Below are 24092 nucleotides of genomic sequence, written 5' to 3' on the forward strand. Positions count from 1 at the left end.
CCATACAAAGTATTGAGGAGAGTTGATGAAGTGGCTTATTAATTGCTACTTCCATCTACTACAAGAACACATGATATCTTTACTGGATGAGCTTCCACCCATAAGTGAAGATGGCGTGATAAAGTACATACCCAAGAAGATATTGGGAGAAAGAGAGAAGGTGTTACGCAACCGCACTTTGCGTGAATACCTTGTCAAGTGGAAAGGTTTACCTCAAGATGAAGCAACATGGCAACCCACCTCTATGTTGAAAGGGGTGAAACACCTTTTTCATGTATCTGAGGTGCATTCTTGAGCCAAAATAGAAAAAAACAGCTTGCTATAATTTACTGTTATGAAGCATAAAAGAGACTCAAATAATGCTCTTTTCGACAACTTTAGCAGAAGTGTGCAGTGATTCATATTGATGCTTATACAATCCTTCCAAGCTATGGTTCTACTTTGAGCATGTTTCGAGGACGAGATATATTTGGATGAAAATTTGTAATGAAATGGTGAACACATAATTGTGGATACTACTTGTACATATGAGGCCAAGGGCCAAGCATAAGTGTATTGGACCAAAGGGCCAATTGTAATTGAGGACCATAGGCTTATGGGCCAAAGGCCAAGTGAAGGTGTACACTAATAAGTGTGTGCAAAAAGGAGGACCATGGTATATAGACCAATGTGAATATCTAAACACAATTAACTCATACTAATCAAATTTACAAACTAATCAACTTTCATAACAATCTTACCTTTCTCCCTACTCACGGATGGTGCTCCTACACCCATGTTGTCACTCCATACTTTGAGTGACCATAGCTAGTTTTTTACAATTATTTATTTTTATTTTCTTTTGGGGAGGGATGTATACGCATGTTAATAATTCAATGCTCCGAGAAAAAAAAACTAGGTGCCTCATTCATATTTAGAAGAAATTTAAAAAATAATTACCAATAGTAGACCATCTATTACATATTAATCATGGACAACCAAGGCACAAGGAGAGGAGAGAAAAGAGTAATCGTAGATTTTTAAAAAATAAGAGGAAAAAATCCATTCGATTGCTATTGTCTATCAACATGTGCTGTTGCCATTTTTGACCCTTTGTATTCCGGCTTCCATTCCTGTGTTTCGCTTCTTAATGTCTTTTACATACTGCAGCAACGAGCGGGTTGAGTACTAGTATATATAAATGAGGGTATCTACAATCTACTAAGAGATAGACTAACCTAGGAAATGTTGCTGTAAATCACGGGGCTACGTAATGTAGACGAAGACTACTATTATTTGGTGACAACGCCGCTTTTACACCTACAGTAGAAACAGAAGACCACCTTTTTTTTTATCTTTCTTTCTTTTCAACCAAAATAACAACCATTGGCAATTATTTAAAGGAAAGGCTATAGAGTTCATTCTTAGTTAAGTACGTAATTGCAAACGAGTAGTTTTTTTCTTATTTCCAAGTTATGAGGCTGGCTTGCACTCAATATCTTCTTCTGCAACAACTCAAACCACATGAACGGCCTTGGCAAGGACCTTGTTCACAACTGTATCTCCCTATACCGGGAAAAAGAGGTACTCACTCTGTTAATCATCCTGACGTCTTTGGACTCAGAAGAGCCTTAAACACCTCCAGCTTTTCTACAGAAGCCAAAGCATCTCGCGCATCCTTCAGCTCATAAACCCTGCTAACAACAAGGTCCCATGGCAGATGCAACATTTGAGCCATAAATTGCACTCCCCTGTAAAAATGGCTGAAGTCAGAGCCCCATGAGCCTTTGATTGTGATGTGCTTTCGGTTAATTTGGAAATGTGGATTGATGTGCACACTGCCATTGTCAGTGTATTGCCCTACCACCACATAGGTGCCTCCATCCCTGCAAAAATCGAGTCCCTCTGCCACTGCCTCTGGTCGACCAGTTGCTTCAATCACAACATCAGCAAGTCGACCTCCAGTTAGTTCTTTAACCAATGCTTGCCTTGCCAATGGTGTCCTGCACTGAAATGTCATAAAACAAGGGTCAAACTCACAAACCAAATCCAAATAATGATGGGATTTCGGCATTGCATTGCTCACCTCTTCAATATTGATGGTAGATTTGATGCCAAATTTCTTCACAACTTCCAAGCGATGAGCAGGAGCACCAATAACAATCACCTGAAACATCCATAATATCCAGTAAACAAATGTCTCTCGTATCAAAAAAGGACCATCTCTTACACCTCTAGATATAAGCCAAATCCTCCAGAAAATGATTCCAAGGACATACACATACATCCTTGCTGTGGTGTTCATCCACATCCTAACCCTTCTGATCCTTGGTACAGTGCAGTCAGCAGTCTGACACAATCATCTTATCATGATGTTTGGCCAGATTGCATGTATTGCCCCAAATTGTGCTCACTACTCTTGATTGGATCGTCATCCTATGATTGCGTACCCTGCATGCTCCCTTTCGACTCGCAGCGCACAACTAGAGGGTGGCAAAGGGATATATGTTGCACAGTACTTGCTTACTTGATAAAGAAGGCATGTTTTTTATACACAGAAAGATTTACCTGAAGGGCCCCACTAGCTTGAGCTAACAAAGCAGCTAATAATCCAACAGGACCCGAGCCTTGTACAGCAACCCTATCCATCAACCGAATGTTGGCTCTGTCCACTGCATGCAGAGCAGTGGGAAGTCTGCCATAGTGTGCAAATAAATGCCTGTTAGATGCTGGTTATAATACTCATAAGTTAAACTTTGCAACGAAACTTGAATCAGGTTGGACATCACAAACCCGCAACCTCCAGACATGAATATGCGCGGCGATAGATTCTCTGGCAGCTTGATAATCTTTGTATTTGGTGGCAAGTATATGAAGGATGACCATCCACCAAGCAGTCCGCGGATACTTGAGAAATTGGCAGCACATGTGATCCCCAATACTCTCCTACTTGGACACCTTGTTGATTGCTTGTCAACCTGTCTGTTGAGTCCTATCAGGATGGATCTAAAAAACACACAATAAAAATCTATACAATAATGGAAAGCAAGCATTTATTACCAAGCATGAAAGGCAGGAATTACAGCTATCTATAACATCCAAAAATGTGACTATATCTCCTGTTTTGACCTGCATCACAAGCATCTATCCTCGTGAGAACTCTGTTTGGCATGAACAGAAATTTCCTTAATCGAATTAAAATAAGAATGGACACATGCTACATGTATATCTTTTTTAAATGCAAAAATTACGTATGCATATATATGGATGTACGTACACTCATCTACAATGACTACCCGTGTTGATGTATACTTCGTGTTACCCGAACACAGCCCAATCAATGAATCACATACAAGTAAATGCGCGCACGCGCACGCGCACGCACGCGTGCATGCATTCACACGCTCACATAGTGAATCTGTGTGTGTGCATAAATACATGTGGTAAGTATGTTTGTATACGTGCGTGCAGATGTCCATAAACATACGCATGACACTAGAAATAGAGAGATCAAAAACCATCAAGAAACACGTTGGTAATGCAGATATGATTTTTAGAGTGAACATCCATCTCAAGAAACGAGGAAAACCAGCCAGTCTACTTCGTGCTTGGGAGCATCTCAAGCCAACCCTCAGACAGATTGTTCCAGTGGCCTCAGAGGAGCAGCTTTGGCAGCCTTTGATCTGGAACCCCCGATCGGTTTACCCAGTGACCACATGCTAGAGGCCCGACCACACATATCCTGGGGCGCGGCGCCTTGAGCATGGGACCAGCCAGGTCTCTTGGAGATTGGGTTGCACACAGGCAGTTACCTCAAGAGGAGCAGGAGAGAGGCCGGACAGGGATCCGAGGTAGAGACAGGCTCAACATCGCCATTGACTCTGCTATTCCTCCGGAGTGACTGACTCCTACTCCAGACCCAACCCCCCCCACCCCCAATGTGGTTAGGCATGTTCACCAAACACGATACTGTCGTGGCGGTCCATGGAGCAAATGAGGACAGCGGTCTGCTCACTTTTTCTATTAAGACCATATTAGGAAGTTTGGGAAAATCCCAATTTCCATGTTGTAAGATTAAAAAATAGAGGCATGGTAAATCCTTTTAAGATTTTGTCACCACCACCCCCTCATGTGACATATCATTGGAAAGCTCTTAAAGCGTACGCTCTAAATCCACATTCTCCAACAACTTTGGTATTGGTATGCTCAAGATACACCAAAAAGTAGATTGAAAAGCAAATTCCCAAAGTAATGAAAATTTTCCAAACTCCCTAATATGGTCTTTATTGGATTACATGGCAAATTAGAGAGATCAGAGCACCCCCTTGGAGGATTTCAAAGGCTGCATCTTGCAGAGGGTGAGGGTAATTGGTTTTCGAGCACGGGCATGGTACATAGATCCAACACCAACCAAGGTGGCCAGGGAGAGATTTTGGCGGTTATGGATTTGGAAGTGCCAAGTCCACTCTCCAGGGTCTCATGCGGTTGCAGTGGGACCCTAGAGAGTGGACTTGGCATGATCCCACAGATCGAATGGAGACTCTGGATGCCCCTTTCTTTGCATATACAACACGGCTCGGCCGCAGGATCCAAATGCCAGAGATAGATGGCACACCGGCAGCAACAATAGGCGCTGGCTGATTTCTTCAGTTTTTGCAGGTGCAAGGAAGCGGTGAAGAAAAATACGCAAGAGAGAGAACTCATCCAAATTTTTTGGGAAAACCCACACCTTCTGGATTTTGGGGTTTTCTTTTATTTTATAAGTGACCTTTAAAAGGGGCTGGGTTCACATTGAACCCGGCCAAAGAATAAAACTAATATATAAAACATGTATAGGGGTTATTTAGGCCTTTATACCCAACAACCTCCCACTTAAAGGCATAAATGACGCCTTTAAGCTAGCCAATTCCCACCAACTGGATGCAATGCTCATGTTGAGCCTTAGCAAGACTCTTGGTGAGAACATCTGCAGGGTTATTCTGTGTCTTGATCTTAGTCAAAGTGACTAGACCATCCTCCAATACCTGACGTATGAAGTGGTACTTCACATCAATGTGCTTGGTACAAGCATGAAACATGGCATTCTTGGCCAAATAGACAGCACTCTGGCTATCACATCCCAACACTGGAGTACTAGCAGGCATACCAAGCTCCTCTGCAAGTCTGCCCAACCAAATAGCTTCCTTGGAAGCTTCAGTGGCTGAAATATACTCAGCCTCAGTAGTACTCAGTGCCACAATCTTTTGCAACCTAGAACACCAAGAGACTGCTCCACTAGCAGCTGCAAAGACATACCCACTGGTAGACTTCCTAGTGTCCAGGTCACCTGCCATGTCTGCATCACAGAATCCCTGCAACTTTAGGTCACCTTTGCCATAACAAATACACTTTGATTGTGTACCTTTCAAATACCGAAAGATGCATTTGACAGCTTCCCAATGTGCTTTACCAGGATTTGACATGTATCGGCTAATCACTCCCACTGCATGAGCAATATCTGGACGAGTAGCAACCATAGCATACATAAGAGAGCCACAAGCTGATGCATAAGGAACTCCCTTCATTGCATTAATTGCCATCTCATCCTTTGGGCTGTCAGCTTTGCTAAGCTTAGTGTATGGAGGTAAAGGTACCCCAAGAAGCTTAGCATTAGTCATATTGAATCTATCAAGTACTTTTGCAATGTACTTTTCTTGAGATAAGAACAACAATTTCAGCTTTCTATCTCTTTTAATACGCATGCCCAAAATATGCTCTGCATCACCCAAATCCTTCATAGAAAAAGCTGAATTTAGCTTGTGTTTGAGGGCATCAAGACTAGCCTTATGTTTCCCAGCAAGCAACATATCATCTACATAAAGAACAAGGATAATAGTGCTGCCATCCTCATCCTTTTTCGTGTACAAACAATGATCTGCATGGCTGCGTTTAAACCCCTGAGAGAGCATAAAAGTGTCAAACTTCTTGTACCACTGTCGTGGTGCCTGTTTCAAACCATACAGACTCCTTTTCAGTTTGCATACTAATTGCTCTTTTCGAGGAACTACAAAACCCTCAGGTTGTTTCATGTAGATCTCCTCATCAATGTCACCATGCAGAAAAGCTGTCTTTACATCCATCTGATGCAACTACCGCAGTGAGAGCAAAGAGAACACGCAATGTTGTCATTTTCACAACAGGAGAGAAGACTTCTTGAAAATCAATCCCTTCCTTCTGTGCATATCCCTTGGCAACCAGTCTTGCCTTGTACTTGGGTTTTCCATCCACAGATTTTACCTTGTACACCCACTTATTAGGAAGAGCCTTTCTTCCTTTAGGCAATGGTACAAGATCCCAAGTATCATTTGCATGCAAGGACTTGATTTCCTCTTGCATTGCAAGCTCCCACTTACTGCTTAACTTACACGACTTTGCCTCTTTATAAGTAAGAGGCTCACCCTCATCCGATAGCATAACATAATGCAAAGAAGGATCGTATCTCTGGATCTGCCTTCTAACACGAGTAGACCTGCGTACCCTATGATCTATGTCTCCCGGCACAGGTTCTACATCAAGAGGCAAATGATTTTCAGCATTTACTGGCTGCTGCACACCATTTTCAGCATGCTGTCCATGCTGTTCAGCACCTTCATTTTGCGGATCAGCACCTGCAAATGGCTGTCCAACACCTTCATGAGCATCTCTTTGCTGTCCAGCCTCTTCTGGCTCAAAAATAACCGGCTGATTTTCAATTTCAGCTTGCGGTAAAGCATCAGGAAGGTCATTTTCTGTCACATTAGGTGGCTGAAATTTAACTCTCTTTGAATCTACATCAACGGACAAGTCGTTCGTCAACAACTTTGCCTCATTGAAGACTACACAATCTTCTTGAATTGAGGTAACCATATCCTGTAGCCCATCTCACCTTCATCTCCATAACCCATGAAGATCCCTTTGATGGACGTAGCATCAAGTTTGCTTCTCAATTCTCTCCTTACATGCACAAATGCATCGCAGCCAAAGACATGCAAATGGTCATATGAGGCCAGTTTACCAGACCAAACCTCCTCAGGGATGCCATTTTTCAAGGACTGATTGGGAGAGCGGTTGCATATATGTACCGCGGTTTTCAGTGCCTCTCCCCAAAACTCATGAGGAAGATTAGCAGTGGACAGCATGCACCGCACTCTCTCACACAAAGTCCTGTTATACCTTTCTGCCACCCCATTTGATGAAGGGCTGTATGGAGCTGTAAGCTCCCTCTTAATCCCATGTAACTCACAAAACAACTTAAATTCAGCAGATGTGAACTCACCCCCATTGTCAGTTCTAAGGCATTTCAATTTCTTGCCAGTTTGCATGAAACAACTTAAACGCAGCAAATACATCACTTTTATTTTTCAGCAAATATACCCAAATTTTCCTGGAGCAATCATCGATAAACGAAACAAAGTATGTGGCACCACCCATAGACTTCACAGGCATGCTACACACATCAGAATGCACCAAATCCAAGACATTTAACTTACGAGAGACACCGGAGTAATATGAATTTCTTACTTGTTTACCAAATTGGCAATCATTACAAAAAACAAGCTTTGAGCCCTTAGCATCAAATCTTTTCAAAGATGAAAGGACTTCAAGTCCTTTTTGGCTCATGTGGCCCAATCTCTTATGCCAAAGCTCTAAATGAGAGCCAATCTCAGCAAGAGCAAGAAACTTTCCAGGTAAGGCTTTGCATCGCAAACAATAAAGAGTGCCTCTTTTGCTGCCCTTCACAATAAGCATGGAACCCCTTTTAAGTTTCCACATTCCACCACCAAACAATGTGGTATAACCATGCAAATCCATTTGTCCCACAGATAGCAGACTCTTTTTGATGCCAGGTACATATCTGACATCCTTGAGCACTAGCTCTTGTCCATTGTCAAAAGACAAATGTATAGTGCCAATTCCATCAATGTTGCAGGCGTGGTTGTTACCAAGATAAACCTTGCCATAACTGCCTGCATCAAAAGTAGCAAAACACTCCAAGCATGGAGTCACATGGAATGAGGCACCAGAATCCACTATCCATGTCTGTGATAGTCCATCATCGACTGTCATCAAAGCATCAATGACATCAGCTTTGGTGATTTGCATGTCCTGTACATTAAGCGTAAGAGCATCATCACACAAAAAAGTGGCACATAAGATATCCTCAGCATCCGACAATATGTCCTCAGCATCCGACAATTCCTCAATGACCACATTTGAGGTTACATTTACCTTCTCTTTCTCCTTGTCCTTTGAGGCCTCAGATGCATCAGCCTTTTCCTCTTTCTTCTTTTTGTTAGATGCATTCCTTTTCCTCTCTTGTTCCATTTTGTAGTATCTGCAATCAGGTTTCTTGTGACCTTTACGGCCACACTGATAACAAGTAACATCTTGCTGCTTATCTTTCCCTTTACTCTTGCTCCTATTTCTTTGTCCTGCATTTACATTCTTCTTCTCAGATCTTCCTCTTGCATTAAGTGCTGAAGCATTGCCTTCCCCACTAGATTTGCGTCTAATCTCTTCATTGAGAATAGACCCTCTCACACCATCATAAGTGAGGGTCGGACTGTTACTCAAAGAAACAACCAATGTCTCCCATGAGTCTGGCAATGTCATAAGCAAGAAAATAGCTTTCAGCTTGTCATCAAAAAGCTGAAGCCCAGTGTCCTGTAGCTGACTCAACACACCTCTAAATGCACTCAAATGCTCAGATGCTGACTTCGTGTCACCAATTGGCCGACCATTTGGTCCATTCCTAGTTTTTGCGTCTCGTTCACTTGAGGCCAGGCCGGTGTCTCATGTGAAGAGGCCAGTATTTTGCTGACATGGACGGGAGCTAGACTGGTGCCACCCGTGTGTTAGCAGGATGGTGTCGTATGGACGGGAGCCAGATCAGTGCCACCCGTGTATGACCTGGACTGTGTTCGATCCATGGGACTGTCACGCCATGGAAGAGCCAGTATTCGTGCCGTGTTTTACCTATGGGACTGTCACACCATAGGGAAACTCGTGCCTGGAACTGTGTCTTACCTATGGGACTGTCACTCCATAGGAAGACCAGGTTTTTATGTTTTTATGTCGTGCCAGTTTTGTGCCGACAGATATTTTGTACATGTTCCATGAACGGGAGATATGTCCATGTTACTTTTTGCACATGCACACATATTTTGCATGTTTGAAACTGTTTTCGCATGACATGTATTTGTGTGTTTGCCTGCCTGTCGTGTTACTTACTGAGCGGGGACGCCTGCCAGTGAGTCGTGAAGTTTGCCCTGTATTCTGACAAGTTTCAGTGCATGTGAACAGGTGGTAAGTATATGGTACATGTTGCTTTAATGTTTTATATTCTAACCCTTTGATTTATAAGGTTAGGGGTTCACACTTATTTAAAAGTGGGCACCCCCTTTGGGCACCCACTTTGGGGCCAAGGTGGGGAGCCTCACTTTTAAGTGAGTGTGGGGGTGGGCATGGTCACCAACCCCCACTAATCCCCCACATGCAAACGTGGGTATGACCAAGGTTAACTCCACTTTCAATTTTATTAAAAAAAGGGCCCCCTTCAAGCGTGGAATGGATCGCATCTTCTTGGCGTTGATTTTTCATCACCCGATTCCACCATCCTTGTGGAGATAAAGAAACGGCGACCATCTCCTACGCTTCTGCTCCTACAGCAACCAGGCGGCTACCTCTGCTTCTTCTCTCTCAGGCGACTACTTCTCCACATGCTCTGCTGAGTCTCCAGTACAGGCGGCTGTTCTTGTTGCAGGTGGCTGCGCCTACACCATCTCCCCTCCTACAGGTGGGCTGCGCAAGTTGCAGCCAGGCATAGCTGAACTGCACAGGCTGTGAATACCTCATAGGCTGCAGCCCCAGGCGCCTGTGTACAGCAGCCAGGTGTCCCTTTTCTCACAGGCGGCTGTGTGCACCTCTACAGCCGGTCGTTTCCTTTCTACACAGGCTGCGTTATATCTCCAGCAGGCTGCCTCCTTATGGTGCTGCTCTTGTAGGCGCCCGTGTGCTCACGTGCTGCGCCTGTCTTCAGTAAGGCTTCCCACCATCTATAAGTGGACTGCCCACTCTCAACAGGCGGCTACCTCTTCAAATCAACCAGTTCCTTCATGTAGCCAGGCCTCTCCTTCCTTGCTAGTGGGTGCTCCTTCTCTCACAGCAGGCGGCTGTGTTTTGTTGCGGTTGTACTTGGTGGCTGTCCTAAGTTCACCACGAGGCGACTGTGCCATCTCAACAAGGTGGCTGTTTCTTCTTCACAAATACCCCGGGTATTGGACTTCCTTCTGTCATCCACAACAAGTAAGTGAATTTCAGATTTAAATAAAGTACTTTGTGTTTAAATCTGATAAGGGATTCCCGACTCCCTATACGGCCAACACCCGTTCGATGCCGGGTTGTCCAAGCTGTATTGGCGAACCTCGGTCCAAAGGTGCTGAGATCGGGAGAGCCAGGCGTTAGTACGAGAGCGCCTGTTTGTGCGTGGTCTCGGAACACCAGTGAGGCGCTCTCCGCGGAGTCCAGTGAAAGCACAGGACCGTAGAGATTGGACCACACTAGTGGTCATTCTGCTTCGAGTTTTCTTCATCGAAATCCGAGCCTACTTGTTTGGTACTGTTTTCATATGTACATGGACATTTTCTGGTTCTCAGAACCCATGGAGCATTGTATTCATTAAATACTCCCAATAAATATATCATATATTGAGGGGGGGGTCGGCCCGTTCCGGCCCCAGTGCTGGTGTCCATCTTTCCATTTCTGTTCATTTAATTTCAAGTTGTTTTAAGTTGTCCATTTCATATTTGTGGTTTTAAAGTTGTGCTTTTAAGCGTGTGGGTGTCCAACGGAGTCTTTCCCACTTGACGGGATCGGTTTCATTGGTATCAGAGCACGGTTGTTTCCCTCTTCCTAGTGGGGAAACGAACCTGTGTACTGGACATCCCGCTTTTAGCAAACTTTGAACACAATGGACAGCCAAGGCAACCCTTTGGAAGTACCAAATTCGAGGGGTCCATCTAGTGCTTCTCGTGGGTTTGATGCCCTGCGAGGTAGACACAAGCCCCTTGAAAGGGTTATGGATAGTGAATCAAGGGTCAACTGTCTCCAGGAAAGACAGTTATGCTTGAACAAGACCCTGATGCTATGAGAGCTGAAATGGAACATATGAGAAAACTTTTGCAGGCTCAAGAGCAAGAATTGAAGTTTTTGCATGAAGATCCACATTTGCAAAGTGCTATTGAAGCCAGGAAGGTTGATGCTATGGTTGATGTAACCTTTGAATCAATGGCTCGTGAAGTGGGCAAGAAACCAAGGGAGTTGGCACTTGCCTATCTCCTCCGCAAAGGTGATATCAAAGAGGGGGATGACGGAGAGCTGAAATTCAGAAATCCACCTCGTTTGAAGCATGGAGATCCCGCATCCCAGAGGCTGAAATCTTTTATGCAAAAGGAAGAGGTGACTGTCACCTCTCGTCATGCATCCTCTCCACAAGGCACAAAGCCTGATAGATTTATGTATGCCAGTGCTCATGGAGGGCACGAAAGTCACATGCATGCAAGATATGTATCTCATGGTGACAGGTCTGCTTCCAGAAAAATTTTGCCTTCTGAGTTGTCTCATGGAGAGACTATGCCATATGCAGGTAAGTCACATGCATCTGAGCTTCGAGTTCGTGGAGCACATGCCACCGTGCCCCATGAAGCTTCTATGACGGCCCATGGAGCCCATGCAGACAGGACTACCCCGTTGGATAAGGGGAAAAGAAAAAGAGAAGACCATGAGCCTCATGCCAGGAAGCTCAAGGAGTTCAAAGCAGGTGATAAATCTGTCAAATTTGATGTCTTTCATGGTGAACATGATGCTTCTAAGGTGTTAGCGTTTGTGGCACAGTTCGACATTGCTTTTAGCGATGAGGACTTTACAGAAAAGTCAAAGGTGCGCCATGCTAGCATGTTTTTGAAAGGGACTGCTGCCCATTGGTGGATCACTGAAAAGATCACCAAGGATCCCATCTCCACTTGGAAGGAATTCAAAGATAGATTTTATGCTCAGTTCCTGCCACCCAATGCAGAGCAAACTCTCACTCAAAAGTGGGACAGGCTGGAACAAAAAGACAATGAGAGTGTGCAACAGTATGTTAACAAATTTTGGAAAGTGTTGCTGGAAGTGACTCCCTTCATGCTAATCTCTGAGGATGAAAGAAAGAGGAAGTTTCGTTCTGGATTGCAACCTGCTTATAGATCGGGTATTGAATTGCACCCAAAACATACGTTGCAACAACTCACAGCTTCTGCCCTTGCTACGGAGCAATTGGTGCTCAAGATCAAGCAGGATCAAGGAGGTTCCAAGGCGAAGGACAAGGCTGCCCCAAATCAGCAAAAGGGCGGACAAACATCTAAAAAGAACTTCCGGGAGCCCTACAAGGGTGGTAAAGCTAAAAATAACACATCTAAAGAACAGGGCCCAAGAAAGAACAAATTTGGCCTAACCCCGGAGCAAAGAGAGCAATATGCTAAGGATGGAAAATGCTTTTCTTGTGGTAGCAAAGACCACATGTTTCGGCAATGCCCAGATCGCAAACCAAAGCACGAGGACAAGCACACCAAAGCAAATGTTCATGCAGTTCCTGATGTGCAAGGTAATACAGGTCATGATGCAAAAGAGCGTATGGTTTGCAAGGCTTGGGGGCAAATCAAGGATCAGCCCGCACTCTTTATGTTTGATGACTGTGCAAATGACAATTTCATCTCTATGCAAATGGCAGCTGCATTGGGAATTGAGGTTGAAAACATGGGACCTCAGATTGAAGCCGAAGCTGCATTTATTGGTAAAGAGGTGCAGGTTACCCCTTTGATTGGGAAGTTGCGTATCCATATACAGGGCTACCTTGATAATGAGCATTTCCTAGTTGCTCCTCTGAATGGATGTGATGTATTGTTGGGCAAGCCGTGGCATCATAGGCTTGAGCCCCGCAAAGACTACAAGTCCAATATGATTTCTTTTATGCATAAAGGCCGCATGCACTTTATTGATGCTGGCAAAGAAGGGGATTCCATCCCAGTTGTATCACACATCCAAATTAATAAAGCAATGAAAAAGAGTCTTTCAGCGTACTTGGTTTTTGTGCGTGATAGTCTTGTGCCAAATCATCAAAATGTGGATGCTATGTCTAATGATAGGCTGAATTTTCTTAATGCATTCAAAGACTGTTTTGCTGACTCATTGCCAGGTGAATTACCTCCCCAAAGGCCCGAAGATCACCGCATAGATCTTGTGCCAGGTAGTTCTCCACCTAACAAACCCGCATACCGAGTGAGTGCTGCACAACAAGAAGAAATTATGAAGCAGGTAAACGAGCTTTTAGAGAAAGGTTTGGTTCAGCCCAGTTCCTCACCTTACTGCTCTCCTGTGCTTCTTGTTCAAAAGAAGGACGGATCATTCCGTATGTGTGTAGACTATAGAGCTTTAAACAAGCTTACCATCAAGAACAGATTCCCAATTCCACGTATTGATGATATCTTGGATAAGCTTGATGGCTCAGCTTGCTTTAGCAGACTTGATTTAAAGAGTGGTTATCACCAGATACGCGTGGTGCCACAAGATGTCCATAAGACTGCATTCAGGACAGCCTTCGGATTATATGAATTCTTGGTAATGCCTTTTGGTCTCACCAATGCTCCTGCTACTTTTAATCGAATGATGGATAGGATATTCCGATCCCATCGCAAGTTTACAGGAGTCTTCTTTGATGATATCTTGGTTTTCTCCAAGAATGAGCAGGAACACAGAACTCATTTGGTCACAGTGCTCGAAGAGTTGCGGAAGCACAAACTTTTCGTCAATGCCAAGAAAAGTGAGTTTTTCCTTTCAGAGATTCATTATTTGGGACATATTGTATCCAAAGATGGAGTTACAATGGATCCTGCAAAGATAGAGACTATTCGGAATTGGCCCGAATTGCAAAACGTACATCAAGTACGTAGTTTTCTGGGATTATGTTCATACTACAGGCGTTTCATAAGGCATTTTGCTATGATTGCCACTCCTCTACATGATCTCACGAAGAACAAAACTGTTTTCAAATGGACTTCAAAGGAACAGGATGCTTTCTTGCAGCTCAAGCATGCGATCATATGTGGTCCAGTATTGATTGTTCCTGACTTGCACAAGTCATTCGTGGTTGAATGTGATGCTTGTGGTGATTGCATAGGAGCTGTCCTAAATCAAGAAGGGCATGCAGTTGCATACGAGAGCCGTCGTTTGCATGATGCTGAGCTTCATATGGATATCTATGAGAAAGAGCTCTTGGCTGTAATTCACGCCTTAAAGATTTGGAAACACTACCTTCTTGGGGCTGAATTTGTGGTCAAGACAGATCATCAAAGCTTGAGATACTTTCTATCTCAAACCAAGCTTTCAGAGAAGCAAATGAGAATGGCGAATTTTCTTTCCATGTTTCATTTTCAGATTGTGCATACTCCAGGAAAGAAAAATGTAGTGGCCGATGCACTATCTAGGAGGCCTTATATTGCTGCAGTCTCAGTGGCCTCTCATGGAGATCTATCTGTTATGAGAGATTTGTATCATTTGGATGCTGATTTTTGCCATATATGGACTGATTTGATGGCTGGTCATTCACATGCCTCTTATGTTATCAATGAGGGTTATCTCATGAAGGATAATTGCCTATGTGTGGTGAAGGATTTGCGTCCAAAGGTTATAGACGAATGTCACGCTCCACCATATGCTGGTCATCGAGGTATTATGCCTACTACTCGCATGATTCAGAGGTATTTCTTTTGGCCAAGCATGCGTAAAGACATTGAGGCTTATGTGCGTGCATGTATTACTTGCCAAAAGGTGAAATTTGACAGGCAAAAGCCTCCAGGTTTGCTTCAGCCATTGCCTATTCCCTCGCAACCTTGGGAAAGTATCACGATGGATTTTATTATGGATTTGCCTAGATCCCAGCATGGGAATGATGCTATTTGGACTATTGTGGACAGGTTTAGCAAGCAAGCTCACTTCTTGCCCGTCAAGAAAACCATCAAAGCTGATCATATGGTAAAGCTTTTTCTTGCTAATATTTTCAAGCATCATGGTATGCCTAAATCCATTGTTGGGGATAGAGATCCCAGGACTACAAGCCTATTTTGGAGGGCTTTGTTTGATAATATGGGTACTAAGCTTGAGTTTTTATCAGCTTATCATCCCCAAACGGATGGCCAAAGTGAAGCTGCAAATTCAGCTGTGTTGGATTTATTGAAATGCTATGTGGCAGATCAAAAGAGTGCATGGGAGAAGTATCTTCCACTTGTTGAGTTTGCCTACAACAATACAATCCATGCTTCCACAGGAAAGGCTCCGTTTGAGATTATTTATGGCAGAGTGGTCTTGCCACCCATCCTTCGTACCAAGGATGAGATTTTTGCAGCTGATGAATATGTTCGTGACTTGGATGTTGCCTTTGGTCAGGTGCGGATAGCCATTGCAAGATCTCAGGATAAGCATAAAATGGCTGCTGACAAGCATAGAAGGGACATGGAAGTCAAAGAAGGTGATTGGGTATTGCTGAAATTTGAGAAGGCTAGGCTTCGGAAGAGGCCAGGACGCGAAGGATCATATCCTAAGCTTTCTCCTCGCTATTATGGACCCTTCAAGGTGATTCAGAAAATCAATGAAGTGTCCTACAGACTTGCTTTACCTAGTCACTGGAAGATTCACAATGCTTTTCATGTGAGTCTATTTCGGAAATATGTGGGGCCAGATCCTGATGAGCCTGTCACAGAAGATCCGCCAGAGATTGAAGAGCTTGAGGAGATCCTCCAGCCAGAACAGATTGTTTTTCACAAGGAGAGAAAGCTACCTGCAGGAAAGCTTTCCAGGAGATACCTTGTGAAGTTTAAGAATTATTTGCCTATTGATGCCAAATGGGTAAATGAGGATTATTTTGCAGATTATCCGCAATTGTTGCAGGCATATCTTGAGGCTTTTAAGTTGAGGTCAACTCTTTAGAAGCCCGGGGGGATGTCACCAATTGGCCGACCATTTGGTCCATTCCTAGTTTTTGCGTCTCGTTCACTTGAGGCCAGGCCGGTGTCTCATGTGAAGAGGCCAGTATTTTGCTGACATGGACGGGAGCCAGACTGGTGCCACCCGTGTGTTAGCAGGATGGTGTCGTATGGACGGGAGCCAGATCAGTGCCACCCGTGTATGACCTGGACTGTGTTCGATCCATGGGACTGTCACGCCATGGAAGAGCCAGTATTCGTGCCGTGTTTTACCTATGGGACTGTCACACCATAGGGAAACTCGTGCCTGGAACTGTGTCTTACCTATGGGACTGTCACTCCATAGGAAGACCAGGTTTTTATGTTTTTATGTCGTGCCAGTTTTGTGCCGACAGATATTTTGTACATGTTCCATGAACGAGAGATATGTCCATGTTACTTTTTGCACATGCACACATATTTTGCATGTTTGAAACTGTTTTCGCATGACATGTATTTGTGTGTTTGCCTGCCTGTCGTGTTACTTACTGAGCGGGGACGCCTGCCAGTGAGTCGTGAAGTTTGCCCTGTATTCTGACAAGTTTCAGTGCATGTGAACAGGTGGTAAGTATATGGTACATGTTGCTTTAATGTTTTATATTCTAACCCTTTGATTTATAAGGTTAGGGGTTCACACTTATTTAAAAGTGGGCACCCCCTTTGGGCACCCACTTTGGGGCCAAGGTGGGGAGCCTCACTTTTAAGTGAGTGTGGGGGTGGGCATGGTCACCAACCCCCACTAATCCCCCACATGCAAACGTGGGTATGACCAAGGTTAACTCCACTTTCAATTTTATTAAAAAAAGGGCCCCCTTCAAGCGTGGAATGGATCGCATCTTCTTGGCGTTGATTTTTCATCACCCGATTCCACCATCCTTGTGGAGATAAAGAAACGGCGACCATCTCCTACGCTTCTGCTCCTACAGCAACCAGGCGGCTACCTCTGCTTCTTCTCTCTCAGGCGACTACTTCTCCACATGCTCTGCTGAGTCTCCAGTACAGGCGGCTGTTCTTGTTGCAGGTGGCTGCGCCTACACCATCTCCCCTCCTACAGGTGGGCTGCGCAAGTTGCAGCCAGGCATAGCTGAACTGCACAGGCTGTGAATACCTCATAGGCTGCAGCCCCAGGCGCCTGTGTACAGCAGCCAGGTGTCCCTTTTCTCACAGGCGGCTGTGTGCACCTCTACAGCCGGTCGTTTCCTTTCTACACAGGCTGCGTTATATCTCCAGCAGGCTGCCTCCTTATGGTGCTGCTCTTGTAGGCGCCCGTGTGCTCACGTGCTGTGCCTGTCTTCAGTAAGGCTTCCCACCATCTATAAGTGGACTGCCCACTCTCAACAGGCGGCTACCTCTTCAAATCAACCAGTTCCTTCATGTAGCCAGGCCTCTCCTTCCTTGCTAGTGGGTGCTCCTTCTCTCACAGCAGGCGGCTGTGTTTTGTTGCGGTTGTACTTGGTGGCTGTCCTAAGTTCACCACGAGGCGACTGTGCCATCTCAACAAGGTGGCTGTTTCTTCTTCACAAATACCCCGGGTATTGGACTTCCTTCTGTCATCCACAACAAGTAAGTGAATTTTCAGATTTAAATAAAGTACTTTGTGTTTAAATCTGATAAGGGATTCCCGACTCCCTATACGGCCAACACCCGTTCGATGCCGGGTTGTCCAAGCTGTATTGGCGAACCTCGGTCCAAAGGTGCTGAGATCGGGAGAGCCAGGCGTTAGTACGAGAGCGCCTGTTTGTGCGTGGTCTCGGAACACCAGTGAGGCGCTCTCCGCGGAGTCCAGTGAAAGCACAGGACCGTAGAGATTGGACCAAACTAGTGGTCATTCTGCTTCGAGTTTTCTTCATCGAAATCCGAGCCTACTTGTTTGGTACTGTTTTCATATGTACATGGACATTTTCTGGTTCTCAGAACCCATGGAGCATTGTATTCATTAAATACTCCCAATAAATATATCATATATTGAGGGGGGGGTCGGCCCGTTCCGGCCCTAGTGCTGGTGTCCATCTTTCCATTTCTGTTCATTTAATTTCAAGTTGTTTTAAGTTGTCCATTTCATATTTGTGGTTTTAAAGTTGTGCTTTTAAGCGTGTGGGTGTCCAACGGAGTCTTTCCCACTTGACGGGATCGGTTTCACTTCGACTCATCAAGCTGCATATTCACCAACTTTCGCATCAAATGCACTTGATTGACAGGTGTGGTGTTCTCATAGGTGGACTTAAGCTTATGCCATATAGCATAAGCAGTGTTCAGACCCTTGATATCTACCAAGATATCATCATGCACAGCCATCTTGATGTAAGCCATAGCCTTTTTGTTCAGCTTGGCCCAATCTTGGTCAGTCATCTGCTCAAGCTTCACTTCTTGCAAGGCATCTTCGCAATCCTTCAAGAAAAGGATACCTTGCATACGATCTTTCCAAAGATCGAAGCCCTGACCATCAAACCGTCTGATTTCCATCAGACTTTTGATGTCAAATGTGGAAGAGGTAGAAGCCATCTCGACAAAAACACAAGTGTATATGCAAATTAGATGCAATAGGATAAATCAGCACAAAATCTGAGTATTCAGCTGTATACTCAGCTGTCCATTCAATTTCACGCCATGAACACCTGTTACATGTGTTCCCACAAGTCAATACATGATTTGCAAACCTGCGTATTGCTGTAATAACCTGTTTTGATCTGTTTTTGACCTAAAAACAGCCTGTTTTGAGCTGTTGTAGTGACTCCCTTGTGCCCAATAGCAAGAGTCTTCGCGATAGAAAAGGGAATCTTCGTATGAAAAGATTTATTTGCTGTTTTACAGCCTGCGCAGGTCTTTCAAATGAACCTGGCTCTGATACCAGTTGTAGGGTACGAGGAAGTGTGCGCGGAAGCAAAGGGAACAGCAGCAGGGACAGATGCGCTGGCTGATTTCTTCAGTTTTTGCAGGTGCAAGGAAGCGGTGAAGAAAAATACGCAAGAGAGAGAACTCATCCAAATTTTTTGGGAAAACCCACACCTTCTGGATTTTGGGGTTTTCTTTTATTTTATAAGTGACCTTTAAAAGGGGCTGGGTTCACATTGAACCCGGCCAAAGAATAAAACTAATATATAAAACATGTATAGGGGTTATTTAGGCCTTTATACCCAACAATGAGTTCAAGTCCCACTAGGCTCTCTCATGTTATAAAGGGACACCTATGCTCGCTTGATGTGTTTGGTTGCTCGGGCTCTTGCCCCTTGAACACTCGAGTGACTCCTCCTCCTCGGGTGGTGGATCACCCGAGATAGGAGGATCCATACGAGACCTCTCTGCTGTTCCAGCGCTCGACTCATCCTCGCGGTGGTCATGGGGATGCCTAACTCGTGGCTTTTGCCCGATGGTACGTGGCCCTTGCCCGACCATGATAATTAGCTAATTGTTGGAAGGGGAAATCGGCTCCACCCACTTGAGTGGGCCCCGGGTGTGTACGAAAAAAAATAGAGCGGTCAGCCAGAGGAGAAACATCTCTTCCCCTTATGATCACTTGTTTCTCGTCCTTACATGAGACTAGTTTGTATTTAGTCTTTCGTGGTTATACTTAGCCATTCGTGGCTATTTTTTCTTTAACTAATTGAAGGATCTCTTTCCAAAAAAAGAAAAAAAAAAGGAGGAAAACCAAGCATCTTATGCTGGAAGTCGGTGGGGAGGGCTCATACCGGGACACCTTCGACGTCGCACACAGGGCCGAGGAATGAGTGGACTTGGCCCACAGCGACGTGGCCGGGGATGATGGGATAGGGAACGGTGTTGAGGCGGCGGTGCAGCAGGTGCACGTCCGTGCCACACACTTCGCCCAGGAGGGTGCGGAGCAGCACGGATCCCGCCTCCATCTCCCGTGTGCTCAGCCTCGACCTCTCCAGCGACAGCGAGCCATCCGACTGCATCACTACACACTCGTTCTCCACATCCCACGATCCCCGCTGCTCCTGCCGCGGCGTCGTCGTCTGCGTGTTGCTAGCCATGCGCCTCTATGTTGTTTCACTGCACTGCGGTGTGCCCCACTCCCCAATGCCTTTACTATTGTAATTGGCCATCTTTACATTATAACTGGCAGTGTGCTTGTATGTATATGTGTGCATACATATGTATGTGTATGGAAATGTACTACTGCATGCGTGTATGCAAGCATGTGTCAGTGAGTGTGTATGTGTGCATACGTCTATGAGTGAGTGTGTGTGTGAGTGAGTAAGTGCGCATATATGTGTGTGTATGCATGTGTGCACGTGTGTATTTGTGTGCATGTGTGTGTGTATGCGTGTGTGTGTGTGGGGCAAATGTCTATGTGTGACTATCTCTAATGAAATAAGGGGGCCATGGCCTTGTGGGTCAATGGTCATGGGCCAAATATTGTTTGTATATTGTACATGGGCCAAGGACAATAAGATGTAAAAGTGAATGTGGCTTTGGCATGGGCATGGGCATATATTAATGTAGTGTGAACCCAATGTCTACTATATAAGCCAATATTGGCCATTCACTAATCATTCCATAATCATGTTACTTTTACACTAATACAATTACAAGCTTCCATAGCTTTTCTTGGTGCAATCCACCCTTGCTGTGCTTCAAGTAAACAAGCACACATCTATTCTCCCTCCTTGCCTCTTGCAATGGTATCAAAGCTCTTGTTTTGATCCTTTGTTTCGTCCAATTTTACCAATTTTCATGAGTTTTCTAAAAATTTAGCTTAATTCCTACTAATTTTTACTTAATCTTGTCTAATCTAGCATAATCTCACAAGATTGGTTGGATTTGGTTAGGACTTGGTTAAGATTTATGGGAAACTAGTCCAATTTTGGCCAATCGAGACCAATTTTTGGACTTTGGATCTAAATTTGGGACAGCTTGACCAAAATTGGAGGAAATTTGAGTTAATCATTTTGCTAATCTCTGTTAATCACATTTATCATTTTGTGCTTCCCTTTCAAGCTTTCCATAGCCATTACTCTTCACTCATGCCCCGCTTTAATTCAATTTTTTAGGGTTTTTGTAGAGCTTGATGAGAGGAATAAGATGAGTATCATTTTGTGCAAAAATTTCTGAAATTTTATGTGGTCTCCTTTCCTCTTCATTCCAAACCCTAATAGGCTTCATTACCCCATGGATCTTTATTAAAAGACTAAGGTCATGTAAAAGGGTAGGAGAAGGGTGTGTGTGTGAATGGACTTATGGTCCACTAGCTCACCTATTTAAAGGCAAAGCTAGAAGGCATTTTGAGTGTGCAAAGGCCAAGTCGTATGCATAAAAAGCAACTTAATAAACAAGATTTGTTCTTGTATTTTTTGAGTCTCTCTCCTCCACTCAACTTGATCTAGCATAAGCACCACGTTTTCTTAACATGGTATTTAGAGCTTGGGTAGATTAGGTCACATTTTGGTTGGTGTAGACTAGGTTATCCACATTTCACTTTTTGTGGAGAAGAACCCCCAGTCAGTGGAGGCCTTCTAGCTGCTTGTGGAGGCCATATCTTGGCTTGAGTGTCAAACTAAGAAGTTGTAGAAGACCCCCGGGCGTTCATCTTCGTACTGCCAATTGCTGGTTTTCTCCTCTCTCTGCTGCGCCATTGCGCCCTGAGCAGGCCGACGCACTTTTTTAGCATCGATGCTGTCGTATAGCTCATTCGCCGTGTGTAGGCGACTGTGGGCAATGTGAGCTTGGGGCTTTTAAAGCCCATGACCTAAGGGCCTACTACCTGAAGTTTCAGCCCCAATGGTTGCGTGAAACGACTGTGGGAGACAAAAGACCAGGCGGCTACTGATTTTCTCCATGAAAGCTTGCTTAAGAGCTTGATATTAGTGTTCATAAACACTAATAGTGTTGATTAACACTACTGATACTATTAATCCAGCAAAGGAGAGCCATTTCAGAGTGTTTCTAAACACTAAGTGTGTTCTTAAACACTAATGGTGAATCTAATCACCAGTACAAGTGTCATTTGATGCTAAAAATGTGCTCTTAAGCACTAATAGTACTGCTAAACACTAATGGTGATCTTAATCACCAAAGAAAGTGTTCCTTGACACTAATGAAGCTCTCTCCATCAAAATTAGTGGTTGGGCACAAAGCCTAAGTGCTAAACCATAAGCTTCACCATCTTAATCTCCTTTTTTATGCAACATCCTTGGCTTGATTAAGGGTTGTTGCACTCTCATAAGCCTTTCTCTTTCTACTTAAGCCAAAACATCACAAATTTTCTGGTTTTCTTCTTCATAAATCAGCCCATTACTCTCTTGTAATCTCTCTTCAATACCTAATGTCAAAGAAAAACACCCAAATTAAGAAGTTCTCAGGAGAGGGTTTCCACACTTGGCAAGTTCTTGTCAAGTACAAGATGATGTCCAAAGGTTTTCGGCCATTCATCTCCGGCACTAAGATTATTGATCGAACTAAGGCTGAAGATATTGAAGAAAATGAGAGGGCACAAGCCATCATCATGCTTCATCTTGATGAGGCTCTTATTCACCATGTGGACCAGCTTCTAACTCTACAAAGGAGAAATGGGATGAGCTTGACAAGCTCTATGGAGCTCGTGGTGGTAAGAATTCCAAGATCTCACTTAAAATTGAATTTTTTAGCTTGGAGCTCAAAGAGGGAGACGGCATTGGAGCCTTTATCTCTCATTTGAAGGGCCTTATGGCTCAACTTGCATCAGTGAATGCGAGAATGGATGAAGATGATGCAGTGGCTATTTTGTTAAAAGCAGTCAAGAAGGTGTACCCCACCTTAGTCACCACCCTGAAGAACATACCAATCCCACCCTTGAAGGAGTCATTCAATCTTGTCTTGATGAAGAAAAGAGGCCAAAGGGAGGAGTTGAATCTTCAAATGCATCGACTCCATTGAATATCGAACAAGCTTTATCACATCAAGTGAGCAAATTAAGGTGTGTCCATTGCAAAAAGGTGGATCATTTGGCAAATAATTGTTGGATCAAATATCCCAACAAGATGAAATGTAACAAGTGTAAACAAACGGGGCATATCACTTCTAAATGTCCTAACAAAGAGACAGAGGGCTAACTTTGCATCAGCCTTTAACTCCACTGAGAAATTGTTTTAAATCTCAATGTAACAACACCTATATTCCTAACCTTGTACGCCTAATGTTATAAAGGCAACCTATGTCCAATACTACCTATTCTAAATTTTTTCATAGTTGGTATTGAGGGGGGTATTAAAAGACTAAGGTCATGTAAAAGGGTAGGAGAAGGGTGTGTGTGTGTGAATGGACTTATGGTCCACTAGCTCACCTATTTAAAGGCAAAGCTAGAAGGCATTTTGAGTGTGCAAAGGCCAAGTTGTAAGCAACTTAATAAACAAGATTTGTTCTTGTATTTTTTGGGTCTCTCTCCTCCACTCAACTTGATCTCATAAGCACCATGTTTTCTTAACAATCTTCACCTTCTACTTCATATCAAGTGCATTTGACTTAGACTTAGGCACTTGTGGGGCTTGATCGTGGCGATTTGAGCTGTGAGGCTGCTGAAAAAAACGACCGTGCGCTGCAGCGCCCCTACGGCCTAAAAGAGCTTGAGAGAGAGCTTGCAAAGGCTCTTGAGTGGTGATGAGTTTCTTGAAGGTTTAAAGCTTCTATCAACATTGGAGAGGAGGTAAGAGAAGAATGGACAGAAATTTGAAGCTCTTCAAAGATTCATTCAAGTGAAGCTTCATTCAACCATTTCTCAAGCATTGGAGCCTTGGTGATCAAATGAGTACGTGGCTATTGCAAGTTCTTGCTTCAATGGTGGAGTTTTCTTGCAAAAGGGAGCAATTCATTAGGGTTCTCAACTCATAAACCCTAATTTTCAGAAATTAGTCAATCCCTCTCTTCATCATTAGTGTGCCTTGGGAATTAACTAATGTGTTGATGATGGCTTAATGCAAGCTTGAGCCATCCATAAGCACATTTGGCAAACCCTAGCTACTAATTTAGGTATTTTGGACAATTAGTGAGAATGGGATGTGGGATGGGAGTGTACATGCACTAATTGCACTATGCTCATCATGGTTTACC

General features: G+C 44.1%; 1 protein-coding gene across 2 annotated transcripts; it reads right to left on the bottom strand.

Moving 5' to 3' along the window:
- Positions 1 to 1416: 1416 nt before the first annotated feature.
- On the bottom strand, positions 1417 to 20254 carry LOC147620675 (uncharacterized). 2 transcript variants are annotated; one of them, XM_086824944.1, is made up of 6 exons: positions 19736 to 20254; positions 3040 to 3108; positions 2773 to 2957; positions 2548 to 2674; positions 2066 to 2146; positions 1417 to 1982 (listed from the first exon to the last, which is right to left on the bottom strand). In XM_086824944.1, the coding sequence occupies exons 1-6, from the start codon at positions 20039 to 20041 to the stop codon at positions 1953 to 1955; spliced, it is 798 nt and encodes a 265-aa protein (XP_086681070.1). In that variant the 5' UTR covers positions 20042 to 20254; the 3' UTR covers positions 1417 to 1952. The 2 variants fall into 2 exon arrangements, with proteins under 2 accessions (XP_086681070.1, XP_086681069.1); XM_086824943.1 differs by having other exon boundaries at positions 1417 to 1987.
- Between the last annotated feature and the right edge of the window lie 3838 nt (positions 20255 to 24092).

The sequence above is a fragment of the Cibotium barometz genome, chromosome 31 (assembly GCF_041138505.1).
Source record: "Cibotium barometz isolate CiBa-2024 chromosome 31, ASM4113850v1, whole genome shotgun sequence".
Classification (NCBI taxonomy): Eukaryota; Viridiplantae; Streptophyta; class Polypodiopsida; order Cyatheales; family Cibotiaceae; genus Cibotium; species Cibotium barometz.